The 15572-nt window shown below is 33.9% G+C and overlaps 2 protein-coding genes across 2 annotated transcripts; both read left to right on the plus strand.

Annotated features, from left to right (window-relative positions):
- Positions 1–8902: 8902 nt before the first annotated feature.
- On the plus strand, positions 8903–11971 carry LOC101508755 (pentatricopeptide repeat-containing protein At2g37310-like). The gene has a single exon (XM_004497379.4). It carries the CDS (start codon positions 8962–8964, stop codon positions 10993–10995), a length of 2034 nt encoding a protein of 677 aa, XP_004497436.1. The 5' UTR covers positions 8903–8961; the 3' UTR covers positions 10996–11971.
- Positions 11972–13637: 1666 nt separating this feature from the next.
- Positions 13638–14327, plus strand: LOC101496426 (E3 ubiquitin-protein ligase SGR9, amyloplastic-like). The gene has a single exon (XM_004497428.3). It carries the CDS (start codon positions 13638–13640, stop codon positions 14325–14327), a length of 690 nt encoding a protein of 229 aa, XP_004497485.1.
- Positions 14328–15572: the final 1245 nt, after the last annotated feature.

Here is a 15572-nt window from a genome sequence, read left to right on the forward strand (position 1 = left end):
TTAAATTTTTTTTTTAAAATTTTGTGAGTAAAATTAAAAAATAATTTTCTTAAAAAAATCGTTAATCTATCACTTGATTGAATCTGAATCTGCACTTGATTAAAGTTAATCTATCAATCTGAATCAAACAAATCATGCACCAATATGAGAAATCAAACATCGCACTAAGACAGAAAAAAATAAATATGTGAAAAACACTTATTCAATTAAAAAGACAAGAATAACAATGAATGGGTGATTTCAGGTAAAAAAAAAAACGGCCTTAAACCACACTTCTAATATATAGATGAAGAAGAGCAAGAAGAATATATTTTGACGGAAGTTAAAATTGTCTGCAATTCTAGAAACAATGAAATATATATATATATATATATATAATAATTATTTCTAGAAATAGATCTTCATTAACTATCATTTCTAGAAATAGATTTTCATTAACTATCATTTCATCTTCTCTCTATGACAATAATTCACTTCAAAAGTCTCTTATCAAGATAAAATAAATACACATTTAAGAAAATGAAAACACAAAATATTTTTCCAAAATAAATGGGACCTAAAATTTATTAAATTTTCATTACAATGGTTGCGATTGAAGTGAATATAATTGTCACGAGAAATGAGATTGAATTGTGACTGTTTACACTCTACACTTTAAAATTCTTTCTCAAAATATGATTTGAAAATGTTAGATTAGTATGACAAACCTACTTGTATTTTGAGAATGTTCAAGAACATAATTATATTTCAAGATGATAGTAATACGATTTAGTGAAATAACCTAATAATATAAGACAAGGGTAAATAAATCACACAAATGAAATATTTTGGTTCACCCAATGTGGACAACATGGTTGAGAGGAAGAAATCACTAAAAGGGCAATTAGGTTTTCTAACAAAAATTAGTCACGGTAAAATTGAAGAATACCTTGCTCTAATAACATGGTAACAAAAGAAATGGTGTGACATAGTTATTAACCTCAACCATTTAATCTAAACAATTATTGATTAAGATTGTTAAAAATTAATTTAGTGAATAAGTAATCTGAATCGTTCCATTTCAAATCAATGATCTAAATTAAATTACTATATGAAACTACATTTTATTATTATCGTAGGAAACCTTTCCTCCCATTCTATTAGGAGTCTATGTTATGATCTCTGAAGCTAGAATATGTAGTCCATGTGTGACACGATATGAATATGCGAATATGTTAAAAAAATTAAATTTAGAAAACGATACCTTGAAACAAATTATTTAAAATTTATATACATGTAAAATAATTGCAAACAAAGATTTATCGATCATTTTTCATAAATATATAGCTACAAATCAAAAATTCATAAAATATCTTAACGTGTTAAGATATCAACAAAAACATCGTTAAAATAAAGTAAAATAAATATCTACCATATCCAATAGTTAACAATTCAAAAATATTTGTAATTGTTTTTTTTCCGTCATTAGAATCATCCAATAAAAAATATATTATTTTTAAATTTAATTATTAAGAGATACTTTTGACAATTCAACACCTCATATACAACAATATCTCACAAACTTATTTCAATCTTTTATTTTTTATTTTTATTCTCTTCGTCTTTCTTAAGATACATATCCGTAAAGTATTTCAAAAGTATTTGATCAAATAATTTTTTTTAAATAAAAATTCAGATACTTCTTGAATACAGATACTTCTTGAATACGTATTTGACACCGGTACATCACCAATTTTGAAGTATTTGGATTTCATAGCCTATGATTTGCTGCACTATAAAATATAATTTTTTTAAGGAAAATTTTACCTAAACACTAAAAATAGTTTAAACATTGTAAACTTCATTTCCTACAAAGAGACTGATAAGTGTTAGAAAAATAAATAAACAGAGAAATTAAAATAACAATCAAAGCACACAAAAAATTAAGGTGGAAATTCCAAAATCGGAGAAAAAATCACAGCTGTTGTCTAATGACAACCGAAGAGCAACATAATGTAAAAATTGTTACAATATGTAGACTTCTCTCTGATGTAGCTAAATATCACTAGAAGGGGGGTTGAATATGGATTTTGCTGTTTTAAAAATAGTTTTCAAGTGTTTTAAAAACTATCCTCTTGCTGAGGATGGGAAGCCCGAGGATGGGTTTTTCAAAACCTTCAAATTCAAACCGAGTTAAAGAGTGAAGAAGAAATATAAGATTGACACACACTGTTTTTATACTGGTTCACCCAAAGATGGCTACTTCCAGTCCTCACACCCTTGTGAGATTTCACTAATGTTCAAACAGATCAACCTCTGACCGATGATGATTACACCTTGTATATTCTCAAGCTTCACCAAGCTTACAATCAGATTTCAAATATTTTCAAGTGTACCTCACGTGGAAATTATAGTGTGATAAGAGAGTGATTGATTCTAAATACTTTCTCAAAAGATTAACAAAGATCTAATGTAAGATTTGTAGAAAGTATGAAGATATAATGGATGTTGCTTCTTGAAAGCTTTAAGATCTTTGATCTTTTTTAATGCAATGTGTTGTGTTATTGATGAAGATCAGCTTGCTGCAATTTATAGAGGTCTCTTAAAGTTCATTTCATGAGTCAAGTCTTTTATGACCGTTGGAAAATCCATTTGAGAAATGCCAAGGTTTTTCTTTATATTTACGAAAATGCCATTCAGCTCATTTGAAAATATGCATTCCATGTTCAAGTACGAGGTACTGTTTTCTTGACACTTGGGGACATGTGTTGTCCTTTTCTCTTTCCTTTCTTTAATGTTTGAATATTGTGTGGAGTCCTTTTCATTCTCTTTCTTCAATGCCTTCATAAAGCTTCACATGTGAGCTTTTTCTCTTTCCTCCATTTAATGCCTTGTAAGAACATGTGATGTCCTTTTCATTCCTTTCTTCAAGGCTTTGTGAAGGCTTCACGTGAAGACATTCTTTCTTCTTTCCTTGCCTTAAGATATGTGATCCATTTATTTAAGACTTGTTTGATGTTGCCTTTTTGAAGATTGACTTTATAATCTTATTAAATCACATAATGGTACATGTAGCCTTTTGCCTATGACATGATGAGTTGCTTTCATAAAGTCTTGAAATGCTTTTCAAGACGTTGACTATAGGCACATACTAAGATCATCATTCCTCGTACCTTTCTCTTGTATTCTTGCTACTTTTCTTCAAAGGCATTTCTTTAAACAATTTTTAATAGTATTTTGCCTTTATTGAATGAATCAAACAATTCATTCTTTAATACTATTCTGTCTTTGATGAATAAATTCAAATAATTCATTCTTTAATACTATTATGTCTTTGTTTAATGAATTCAAATCTGCGAGGATGCAGAACTGCAGTTTCACCAGCTCGTGAGGCCATCCTCGGCATTTTCCACACTTATCATTTAACTCAGAATTTTCTTCTTTTTCCTTAATGAATGATAACCTGTTTTCTTATATGAATACACTCAAAAACACATATTAGTCATTAAACTCAATCATAATCTTTTAATTAATTTTGTTATCATTAAAACCAATTTAGAGAGATTTTGTCTCAACACTCTCATACTGCCCTTGACCCTCAGTACAACCACACTCTCTAAAACAAACATTTGAACTATATCTTACAATAATTTAACACGAGAGTATAAAAGAAAAGAATCAGATTCAAACTTAAAATGTTTCTAATTGTAATGACAAACTAGAACCATATATATAGCCTTGAACTTCTTCTTCTTTTACAATTCCAAGAAATGTGAGACTTTTTCAAATCCTTAATTTCAACAAAAACTAACAATCTCCACCTTTATTGAAATTGATGCATCTTCAACTTTCATTGTCTACACCGACAATCATAGTTCAAAATAATTATCATACTCCTCCATAAAAAGTATATTCCACTTGAAGCTAAAGCACTTCAATGAGTTTTACTTGAAGCTAAATCACTTCAAAAATTTCAACTTGAATTATATGAAAAGAGATCAGTTTGTGAAGCTGAGAAGAGATCAGTTAATTAAGGAGGCATGTTGAAGTGTAATAATTTAACTTAGTATTATAATATGGTTGAATAAGTCAATTTGGGTGTTAGTTTAAAGTTTTCATTAAAACAATAGAGTTAGTTTGTACTGCAAGTTAGTTAGGAAGGTAAACGACTCATTTATAAATAGAACACAATCAATTGTAAATGTAGAAAGATTCTTTCATTCAATATACAAACGTTTTAGTTATCTCAATATATGCATATCTTATTCATTGTTCACATTGGTTCTTGAGGGTAAAACTATGAGCTTATAGTGCAATCTCCAAGAAATTGGTATCTTAGAGCTTTATTCGATATGCAAATTCAAGCGAAGAACTAACCATGGCGGGTAATGGAAATTTCCATGCTAATATACCTTTTCTTGATGAGAAGAATTGAGATAGATGGATTGTTCAAATGAAAGTAATTTTTGGTGTTCAAGAAGTGTATGAACAAGTGACCACAAGTGTGGAGGCTTTCCTTGCAAATCCAATTGAGACTCAGAAGAATGCACACCAGGAGGCAAAGAAGAAAGACATTAAAATACTCTTTTTTTCATTCAATCACTGTGCAAAAGTCTTTGAAAAGATTGTTGAAGCCACATCCTCAAAGAATGTTTAGGATTATCTGGTGAAAAGCTATGGTGGTGATGCAAAAGTTAAGAAGGTAAGCTTTGAGAATACAATATAAAAATTATGCAAACGAAAAGTGATGAAAACATAATTGATTACTTCATAAGATTGGTGATACTCGCCAATCAAATGAAGAATTGTGGTGAAACAGTGACTGAACAAGTTGTGCTTGAATAGGTGCTAAGAACTCTAACTTCTCAATTTGATCACATAGTGGTGATAATTGATGAAACAAAGGAGCTGGATGAAGTAAGAATTGAAGATTTGCATGGAACCATGGAGGCTCATGAATGAAGGTGGTTGAGAGAGGAAATGTCAAAAAAAAGGGAGCAAGCTTTGTTAGCTCAGTTCAAGAAGAATGAGGTTGACAAGAAGAAATGGAGGAAGAAGAAAGACAAGAATTATAATACAAAGAAGGCCAAGAATGATGATAAACCCAAATCCTTTTCAAGAAAGGGATGTGGGTCAATGAAGAATCAAAAAAAGAAGAAACCATATGACAAAAAGAAAGTGTAGTGGTTCAATTTGAGAAGTATGAACACTATGTTGATGAGTGTTGGTCAGGAAATGCAAAGAATATGCATACCAGGGAATAAGAAGCTAATTTGGCTTATGAGGATTTAGACTCAGATCATATTATGTTGATGGTTACTACGTGTGATGAAGGATCAAACACTGAGGTGACGTATCTTGATACTGGTTGTTCCAACCATATGATTGGAAATAAGGAATAGATGACTGATTTGATGCAAGCAAAAGAATCAAAGTGAGGTTGGTTGATAATAATTTTCTAGTTGCAGAAGGCATGGGAAATGTAGAAATTCAAAGAAAAGATGTCAAGAAAGCTATCATTGATAAGGTGTTGTTTGTATCAGGCATAAAGTTTAATATGATGATTGTTGGTCAGCTAGTTGAAAAAGGTTTTTCAGTGTTGATGGAGAATGACACACTGAAGCTGTTTGATAAAACCAAAAGATTGATCTTGAAGTCCACTTTGTCCAAAAATATAACCTTCAAGACAAGTATCAAGGTTGCAGAAGCAAATTGTTTGGCAGCAACAATGTTTGATAATGACATCTTACTATGACATAAAAGGTATGTTCACTTAAACTTTAAAATTTGAAGTCAATTAAAGTCTAAACAAATGGTGGTAGGTATGCCTAAAGTAATGGTGCCAGAAAAATCTTGTACTATATGTTTGATTGGGAAACAATCTAGATTAGCTTTTAATTCTAAGTTCCCATTAGAGCTACTAAAACATTGAATTTGGTTTATTCTGACATTAGTGGATTGTTTGATATACTTAAGTTAGGTGGTATAAATACTTCATCACCTTTGTAGATGAATTTTGAAGAATGATGAAGAAGAGATGCAACCATTCTAGGGTTTCATAACACAGAATGAACCAAACTTTAGTTAATATGGTTACAATGAGTATATATATAAAAGAATAGAAATGTCTAAAATACTGTTACTACTAATATATAATAACATTATCTAACATCTCCCCTCAAACTCACAATGCATTAACATGGAGCATCGAGAGTTTGTCAACTAAAAAATGAAAATGTTTAATGGAATGCATCTTTGTAAACAAACCAACAATCTGTAAAGAAGAAGAGTACGAATAGTGGTCATTTTGGCTGCAAGAGCAAAAGTTTCTTCATAATCCATACCATAGTGTTGAGAGAAACCCTTAGCAACAAGACGTGCTTTGTAGCGCTCAAATGACCCATCAGACTTAGTTTTGATCTTGTATACCCAACGAGATCCAATAGCACATTTTCTAGGAGGAAGATGTACTAATTCCCAAGTATTGGTTTTGTGCAATGTAGATAGTTCTTCTGCCATAGCCTGTTGCCAAAGAGGATCAAGAACAACCTCTTTATGGAAAGAGGGCTCAGACAAAGTTGACGAGAGGGGTAACGGGGAGTATCAACAATCGCAGGAGGTGGTTGAACAATCGGGGGGACAAGAGGGATGTCACCAAAGAAGAAGCAACAATCAAAGAGAAGAACCAACAAAGAGAGAAGCAACGAAAGAAGAAGTATAAGCAAAAGAGAGGATCATTAGCTATACCAAACAATCACAATAAATAGAGAAATCAAACCAACAAGAAATCATATCAAATAGTCACAATCAAGAGAAGAACCAAGCCAACAAAAAATCAAACTGAAAAAGGAGCAATCAAACAAAGGAGCAACAACCATATCAAAATCAACAGATAGGAACAACCAAAGAAGTAGCACCACGAAACCAAATCAAAACAAACCAAACCAAATAGAACCAAACAAAACTAAATCATATCAAACCAAACTAAATCAAATCAAACTAAACTACACCAAACCAAACTAAACAAAGAGAGAAGCAACCAAATAGATGAACCACGTGAGAGAAGAGCAAACAAATAGAACAATCAATATGGAGAGAAGAAACAAAGCAAATCACTAGAGAGAGGAGCAATCAAACAGAAGAAGCAACGGAGAGAGCGACAACACATAAGAAAGCAACCAAAGAGATAGGAGAGACGAACAATTAAATTACCAACCAAATCAGCAAAGAACCACAACAATTGAAAGCATGTAAACCAAAACAAAATCAACTCCTTAATATTGGTCATAATATACAAGCAGTTTTTTTTTTGTTGAAGTTGTTCTGCAATATCAGATATTTGGGAAGCAATCTCAGATGAGTATACAGAACCAGACTAGAGTCAATGGGAGAAGGAACAGAAGCAACAACATTGGACGATGACCCCCTAAAATTCTTCTTATGTGCTCTCCCCAATTTCGGACAATGTGTTTTCCAATGTACTTGAAGAGAATCATCCTTAGCACCAGTCATAACAAATAATGACAGGAAAATACGAAAAACACAATCACTGAGACAAAATAAATTAGGGATAATCTGGTGTTGTGCGAGCCCTATTTCCCCCCTACAGACGTCGTTTCACCGATCCGACCGTTGAAGACGAAGACCTGAATGTTGCGAACCTGCTGTCCAAAAATCAGCCCGATCCAACGGTTAACGAATGCGCAATCGATGTTTTTGTGAGACTGATTTAACAAAATCGGGAACATGGTTACTCTTCTCTTTTCTCTTTTGGTGGTTGCCTTTCCTATCAAAATAATCTCTCTGTTATTTACCGTAGATCCCAAAATCAACCAAAGCTCTTTGATACCATGTTAACAATGAAAAGAGGAAGAAGAGAGACAACCACTCTAGGGTTTCATAACATACAATGAACCAAACTTCAGTTAATAGGGTTACAATATGTATATATATAAAAGAATAGAAATGTCTAAAATACCGTTACTACTAATATATAATAACATTATCTAACAGATGCTAATAAGGGAAAATAATGATGTCTTAGATATGTTCAAGAGGTTTAAGGTGATGGTGGAAAAATAGAGTGATAAAAAATTTATGGACTGATGGAGGATGAGAGTACACCTCTAAAGAGTTTGAAGCTTTTTTGTGTAGCTCATGGTATCATACATGAAGTCACAACTCCATACACAACTCAGCACAAGGGCAAGTTAGTAGTGGATTATTGTCCTACAAATGAGCAGGTAGCTGATATCTTCACCAAAGCAGTGAAGAGGGATTAGTTTGTGAAGCTGACAAAGGAACTTGATGTAGTAGCTTCCGATAGTTCGAATTAAGGAGGCACGTTGAAGTGTAATAATTCAAACTAGTATTGTAATATGGTTGAATTAGCCAATTTTGGTGTTAGTATTATGTTTCCATTAAAACAATTGAGTTAGTTTGTACTACCACTTAGTTAGATAATTAATTAACTTATCTATAAATAGAACACAATCAATTATAAATATAGAAAATTTGATATATATAAAATGAGAGGAGTTTTATAATGAGATGGTTAAATATTGATCACACAACTATAGATAAATGTTAAGATTAGAAGAAAAAATCATATAACTTTTTCAAATGATCATAACTTATCATAATCATTTATGATTGTATGATTAAAATTTAATTATCTCACTCTCTCGTTGTAAACCGCATCTCATTTATCTTTTTATATATATATATATATATATTGATTCTAACATCTTAATTTTCTCAATATCTTCGTCCCTATTCATTTTTCATAATAGTTCTTGAATATAAAACCGTGAGTGTTTAGTGTAATCTCCAACATTAAGATATACCTTTTAAGGCCTATTTAAATAATATAATTATTAGTTTAAATTTTTACTAAATAAGGGACTTTAAGTGACGACAGGCTCATAGAATTGGAGGTTTACTAGAAAATCCCTACTCATGTGAAACGCACGCAATGATGGAATGAGGATCGGGAATGCATTGGCGCTTAACGTTCAATTTCGAACACAATTCACCGCCAACAGAAACCTCCTTAAAACCCACGGCGGGGGCCTCGACATCTCCGCCTATGGCTCCACCATTCAACCCTGCACCAACCACCGCCTCGTTCGTCAGGGCAAACAGCTCCACGCGCGCCTCTTCCTATTCTCCATCACACCCAATAATTTCCTCGCCTCAAAGCTCATCACCTTCTACGCAAAATCCAATCTCACACGAGAAGCACGCAGCGTGTTCGACAAAATTCCCCACAAAAGCACCTTCTCCTTTAACGCTATGCTCATCGCCTACTCCTCCAAGAGCCTCTTCCATGACGCGCTTAACCTCTTCTCGTCGTTCGTTTCCTCCACCGACACAGGAGTATCTCCTGATAATTTCACCGTAACCTGCATTTTGAAGGCGCTCGCTTCTTCTTCTTCTTCTTCTTCTTCTTCTTCTTCTTCTTCTTCTTCTTCGTGCTTCGAATCAGCAAAGGCAATTCACTGTTACGTTCTTCAACGTGGATTCAACTCAGACGTTTTCGCTCTCAACGCGTTGATCACATGTTATTGCAGGTGCGGTAGGATTGAAATGGCGAGGAAGGTGTTTGATAAAATGATGCAGAGAGATATTGTGACGTGGAACTCGATGATAGGTGGTTATTCTCAGAGTGGGTTCTACGAAGAATGCAAGAGATTATACTTGGAGATGTTAGGTGTGGAAGGCATTGTACCAAATGCTGTTACGATTGTTAGTGTGATGCAGGCGTGTGGACAAAGTAAGGATCTTATATTGGGAATCGAAGTTCATTGTTTCATGAAGGAGAAAGGGATTGAGATTGATGTGTCGCTTTGTAATGCTGTGATTGCTATGTATGCAAAATGTGGGTGTTTGGATTACGCTCGTAAGTTGTTTGATGAAATGAGTGAGAAGGATGAAGTTAGTTATGGGTCAATTATTTCTGGGTATATGGTTAATGGGTTTGTAGATAAGGCTTTGGATGTTTTAAAGGGAATGGAAAACCCTGGATTGAGTACATGGAATGCTGTGATTTCTGGTATGGTTCAGAATGACCAGTTTGAAGGAGTGTTTGATTTGGTTCGGGAAATGCAGGAGTTTGGTTTTAAATTGAAGCCAAATGCTGTTACACTTGCCAGCATTCTTCCTTTGTTTCCGTATTTTTCAAATCTTCGAGGGGGGAAAGAGGTGCATGGTTATGCAGTTAGAAGAAGTTATGACCAAAATATATATGTGGTGACTGCAGTTATTGATATGTATGCAAAGTTGGGGTTTATTCATGTGGCAAGGCGGGTTTTTGATCGATTGCAGAGTAGGAGTTTGATAATTTGGACTGCAATGATATCTGCTTATGCTGCTCATGGAGATGCTAGTTTGGCACTTGGGCTTTATGATCAAATGTTAGATAGAGGAATTCGGCCTGATCCAGTGACATTAACGTCTGTGTTGACAGCTTGTGCTCATTCTGGGCTGGTGCGTGAAGCTTGGGATGTTTTTAATGCTATGCCTTTGAAATGTGGCATTCGACCTGTGGTTGAGCACTATGCTTGCATGATTGGTGTTCTTAGTCGAGCTGGAAAGCTCTCGGAAGCGGCAAAATTGATTTCTGAGATGCCAATTGAGCCAACTGCTAAAGTTTGGGGTGCTCTGCTGCATGGAGCTTCTGTTTATGGCGACGTTGAAATGGGGAAGTTTGTTTGTGATCATTTGTTTGAGATTGAGCCTGAAAATACTGGAAGTTATATAATTATGGCAAATTTGTATTCGCGTGCTGGGAGATGGGAAGAAGCTCTTAAGATTAGGGAAAGGATGAAAGGAATTGGGTTGCAGAAGATCCGGGGAAGTAGTTGGATTGAAACGAGTGGAAGATTACAGAGCTTCATTGCCAAAGATATGTCAAATGAAATGTCCGATGAGATTTATGCATTGCTGGAAGGATTGCTTGGTTTAATGAGGGAAGAAGGGTATGTCTTGCAGGAAGAGTTGGATTATGAGATGTGATCATTTCCATTGAAGTAAATCTCCTGTCCTTTGTATACGGCCAGAACAGAGAAGGGCGCTCAACTTCTGAGGTGCAGAAATTAAGCAGCACCTGTCAAAGGTTTAAAGTCATGGTTGCGATATGCGGCCTATAGCTCTAAATTGTGGTTATGGTGCAAACCTTAATATTACGGAAAAATACAGGCAAATGTGGCTACAATGATCACAATTACGATTGCGATGTCGTTGTAGAGATCTCTGAAACTTTTATATTGCAGCTGCAACTGTGATTGCAGACCGCAATTTAGAACTACGATGCGGCCTCAACTGCGATGGTGTTGCAGTTTCAGAGCATAAAAATTGGACTGTTGGTTCAGTCAAGATTTATTATTGATAAATCAGTTAGTGTTGGTTCATGTTTGTCTCAACTTTGCAATTCAGCAGACAAAAGTTGCACAGGGTTAGCACTAATAACTTTTTGGACTATTGATTAATTTGATCTAATAGTAATAGACGGATCTACCAGTTTCATAGATGTGGTTAACCAGTTTCCCCGCATTTCAGGATGACTTTTTTTTCTTTCTTTTTTCCCCTTCAACTTTATGGTATAGAGATTGATGCAGTGTGATGAGATGGTGACTAATATTTTGTGAAAAGCTGGAACAAATAGGGACAATTTATGTTGAGAATGGCTCCACGTATAGGATATTTTTCTAGAAATCACCAAATTAGTGAGATGAGACGTGGGAATAAATTGTGCATTAATTTTGATACAGCCAGATGTAGTTGAAGAGTCAAAAAATGCTATCAGCTTGTGGTAAAATGAGTGTTACCAAAAGGTCTCCTAGCTTATAAGCTATAAACTAGTTTATTTGTCTTGCCAAACAAACCCTTGGTATTTTATTGGTGAGGTATCTATTGTGTCTATCTATTTCTTTTGAGAATATATCTATACACATATGTCATATTAAATTTATATACGTAGTTTCTATGTTCATTATTACATATTGATGTTTTTTTATTAGTAATAATTTTACATCTTTCTTTTTTACATCTATAATTTATTCCTGTCTCGATAACATTTCTTGCTAGTAAATCATCCGATATCTGTTGAGTATATTATCCTTTAATCATAACTTGGTTTGCCACCGAATGTCGTTCTTCCCCACAACAGGAATGACTAGTTGTCCTGATATTATAATGTTTTGGTCTAGAATGCCCATCATCTTATAGAAGTACATTTTCCTTTTCACACTCACGCACGCCAATGAATGTATTTTGCAATGGTAAGAAAACACTAGATCTCATCTGGATGCATTATGAAATAGCATGTGTGCGTGTAAATAATAAAGGGTGAGAAAATCCATGATGAGTAGAATGCATGAAAATGTCTAATGGCATTATTGTTTTGGTTGGAGTATTTTATAAGCGACAAGAGCAACAAGCCACGGACATGGGCCATGGTTGGAAATGGAGTTTTCTCTTCTGCTTGTTTTTGTTGACATTAACTAAAACATCGTGCTTGAACTGGACATTAACATATGGACAATTAACTTCACTGTTCATCGTTTCATCTCCACAATTATCACACCATCTTTAGTTCTTCTACAAAAGCTTTCATAATTTATATGGAAAAATGTTTTATAAAAAATAGTGTTAAATTGATGTTTGGAAATTTATGATATACATGTATCATTGTTAATTACGTTTTGGTTGAAATTATAAAAACTTATAATTTGTGAAGAAAACAAAATTTAGAGTTTTCTAAATCTTATTTAAAACAAATTTTTTTTACAACATAATATAATTGGTTTTAGAACTTATTTATAATCATGAAATTAGTTTTCAACACTTTTTCTCATTAAATACATTAATGTAAATCATTTATTAATTAGAAACTAATTAGAGTCTCTTATTTGTTTTAATTACATGTATTACTCGTGTGTTACACTAATTTGTCTACATTTTATTTATATTAATTCCTATAAAACAAATTTACTTTAATATTTTTTCAAAAAATTTCAACAATAAAAGGAGTATTGATATATAATCTCAGCATTTTCACAATTTATGTATTAAATAAAAAATAAATAGTCTTTTCTTATATTAAAAAAAATTGAGTTGAATTATGACGGCTAATCAAATAGAATACCGAGATACATTAAAGAGGTTCTAATAGATATATTTAGATATAGCTCTTTATTAATTAAACTAACAACGAAAATAAATAATTTATATACATGTTTCTCAAAATATTTAAAAGAATCACATAAAGGTATATATTTTTAAAAAAAAGTACAGCTAGTTATTCAATATAGACTTATATTAAGAGACTCATTTTTTCTTTACAAAAATAATTTATCGGAAGTAGTATAAAAGGAAAAGTAGAATTGAGTCAAAATAAAGGAAATATTAAAGTAAAAAAGTGAAGTAGTGCAAGTATCCAATATAAAATCTTCCTAAAATATGAGAAAATATCATAACCGACTTGATATTAACTTTGAGTAGAAAATAAAAGGAACAGGGATCAAGGACACATTGGATCATACAAAAAGGAAGTAGCAGAGTATATATGATGATGACACTAATGACCAACACACATGTAGTACATAAAAAAGCCTCTTTCATGATCACACAACACTCCCTCACACTTCAAAAGCAATATGGAAGAAACAACAGCAACCATCATGGCTTCACTTTCAACCCTCACTCCATCTCACCTCACACATCTCACTAACTCAATTCTCTCGTCAACTCGCCGCCACCACCGCCGTCTCACTTTCCTCCTCTCTTCCCCAACTCTCTTTTCACTAACCCTTCATCACCTCCACACTCTCTCTCTCCCCCAAAAGTCTCTCCTCATTTCCCGCCATCTTCTTTCCTCTCTCCACCTCCTCACTCGCCACATCCAATCAAACTACGCCACGTCACCTAAACCGCTTCCACCTCCAATCTCAACCTCTTTAACAGAGCGTGAACTCGACGCAGTTTTGCTCCTTCTCATGCTCTGCGAAACACATAAACATAACCCCGAAGCACTTAACGCACCGTTTTGTAATTGGAGGGTGAATTTAAGAAATATTTTCTCCGTTACATTGTTGACGGTTTCTTCTTATTCTGCGCCGCCGCTTGGTGCTTGTTTGGGATCTGTTTTGATTCCGTTTGTTGAGATGGTGAGTCGGTGTTGGAGATTGGTGGGAGTTTTGGGTTGTGACGGTCGTGATGAAGGGGGGAAGGGAGTTAAGGAGGTGGCGGCTTCGGCGACGGTGGTGGCGAACATGTTGCGCATTATCATGGGTTGCTCGTCGGTTGAGGCAATACATGTTATGTCATACAACTTGGTTGATGTCTAAAATGGACACAATTAAGTATATCTTTGAGAAACCTGATCTTACTGGAAGGATTGTCCATCGGTAGATGTTGTTATTAGAATACAACTTGGTCTATGTTACACAGAAGGCTATCAAAGAAAGCGTACTAGCAGAGTATTTGGTCCAACAACATGTAGAAGATTATCAATCAATGACGTGTGAATTCCCCGATGAAGGTATAATGACTTTATTTGAAGAGACTGAATCATCTAATAAATAAAAATGGACTTTGGTGTTTGATGGTGCTTCTAATGCATTGGGGCATGGAATTGGAGCCATTTTGATTTCCCCAAAGAACCAGTTCACTCAATTTACGGCTAGATTGTGTTTTGATTGCACAACAAGGCATGTGTCTTGGACATTAAAGCAACCATTGAATCGAAGGTAAAAGTCCTTGAGGTATATGGAGACTTATCTTTGGTCATCCATCAGACAAAAGGAGAGTGGGAAACTCGAGATTCCAAATTGATTCCATATCAAACGTGATGACTCTTCATCATATGCATACTTTTCATTATTTTTAGTCTTATCTATCTTTAATCATTAGTTAATTTAAGGATTTATTTGACATATGTTGTTTATTTAGTTCTTTGATTTAATAAAATGTTTATGTTCTTATTTCCTTTATTAAGTAGAGATTATTCGTAGTTTTGCGTTGTTTCTTTGTTTTAGTGTAGTGCTGAATTTTGGTGAGAAATCAACATGACCTATGTGGAGTATTTCAGCCATATGGGAGTTTTAGATGTCCCATTGGAGTCAAACCAAGTGCAAAGGAAAACTACGATCCATAGGTACAACTTTCATGAAGAAACCGGAACCAAATTGAGACTCTAAAGAGGAGAAAAATGCAGTATACATCATACAACAAAGGTTGTGCACCTGAAGCGCAAAAATTTGCGTCTGGGGCGCATTTCGGCCTTCCTGACTCTGTCTACTTGTGCCTGAAGTGCAAATTCCGAACCTGGTGTGCGTGGCACACGGCGGAATGTATAAAAACGCATTTTTATCACTTTTTAGAGATCTTTTTATGATTGGAAAGTTGGGTGACTTGTGTCTTAGTAGAGAAACTCAAAGACGGCAATTTCTAACACCATTGGAGCAGTTTTATCAAGAATCATTCATGAATCTTTCTTGTAATTATTCTCTAATCCCTATCTTTTCTATCTCTATCATGAGTAACTAAACCCTATTTGTTAGGGATAAGTGTAACAACCGTATTCATTTAAC

Source organism: Cicer arietinum, chromosome 4, assembly GCF_000331145.2.
Source record: "Cicer arietinum cultivar CDC Frontier isolate Library 1 chromosome 4, Cicar.CDCFrontier_v2.0, whole genome shotgun sequence".
Classification (NCBI taxonomy): Eukaryota; Viridiplantae; Streptophyta; class Magnoliopsida; order Fabales; family Fabaceae; genus Cicer; species Cicer arietinum.

Bases quoted from the DNA above. Each gene is read 5' to 3' on its own strand.
- LOC101496426 (XM_004497428.3), top strand. From the start codon at position 13,638: ATGGAAGAAACAACAGCAACCATCATGGCTTCACTTTCAACCCTCACT.
- LOC101508755 (XM_004497379.4), top strand. From the start codon at position 8,962: ATGAGGATCGGGAATGCATTGGCGCTTAACGTTCAATTTCGAACACAA.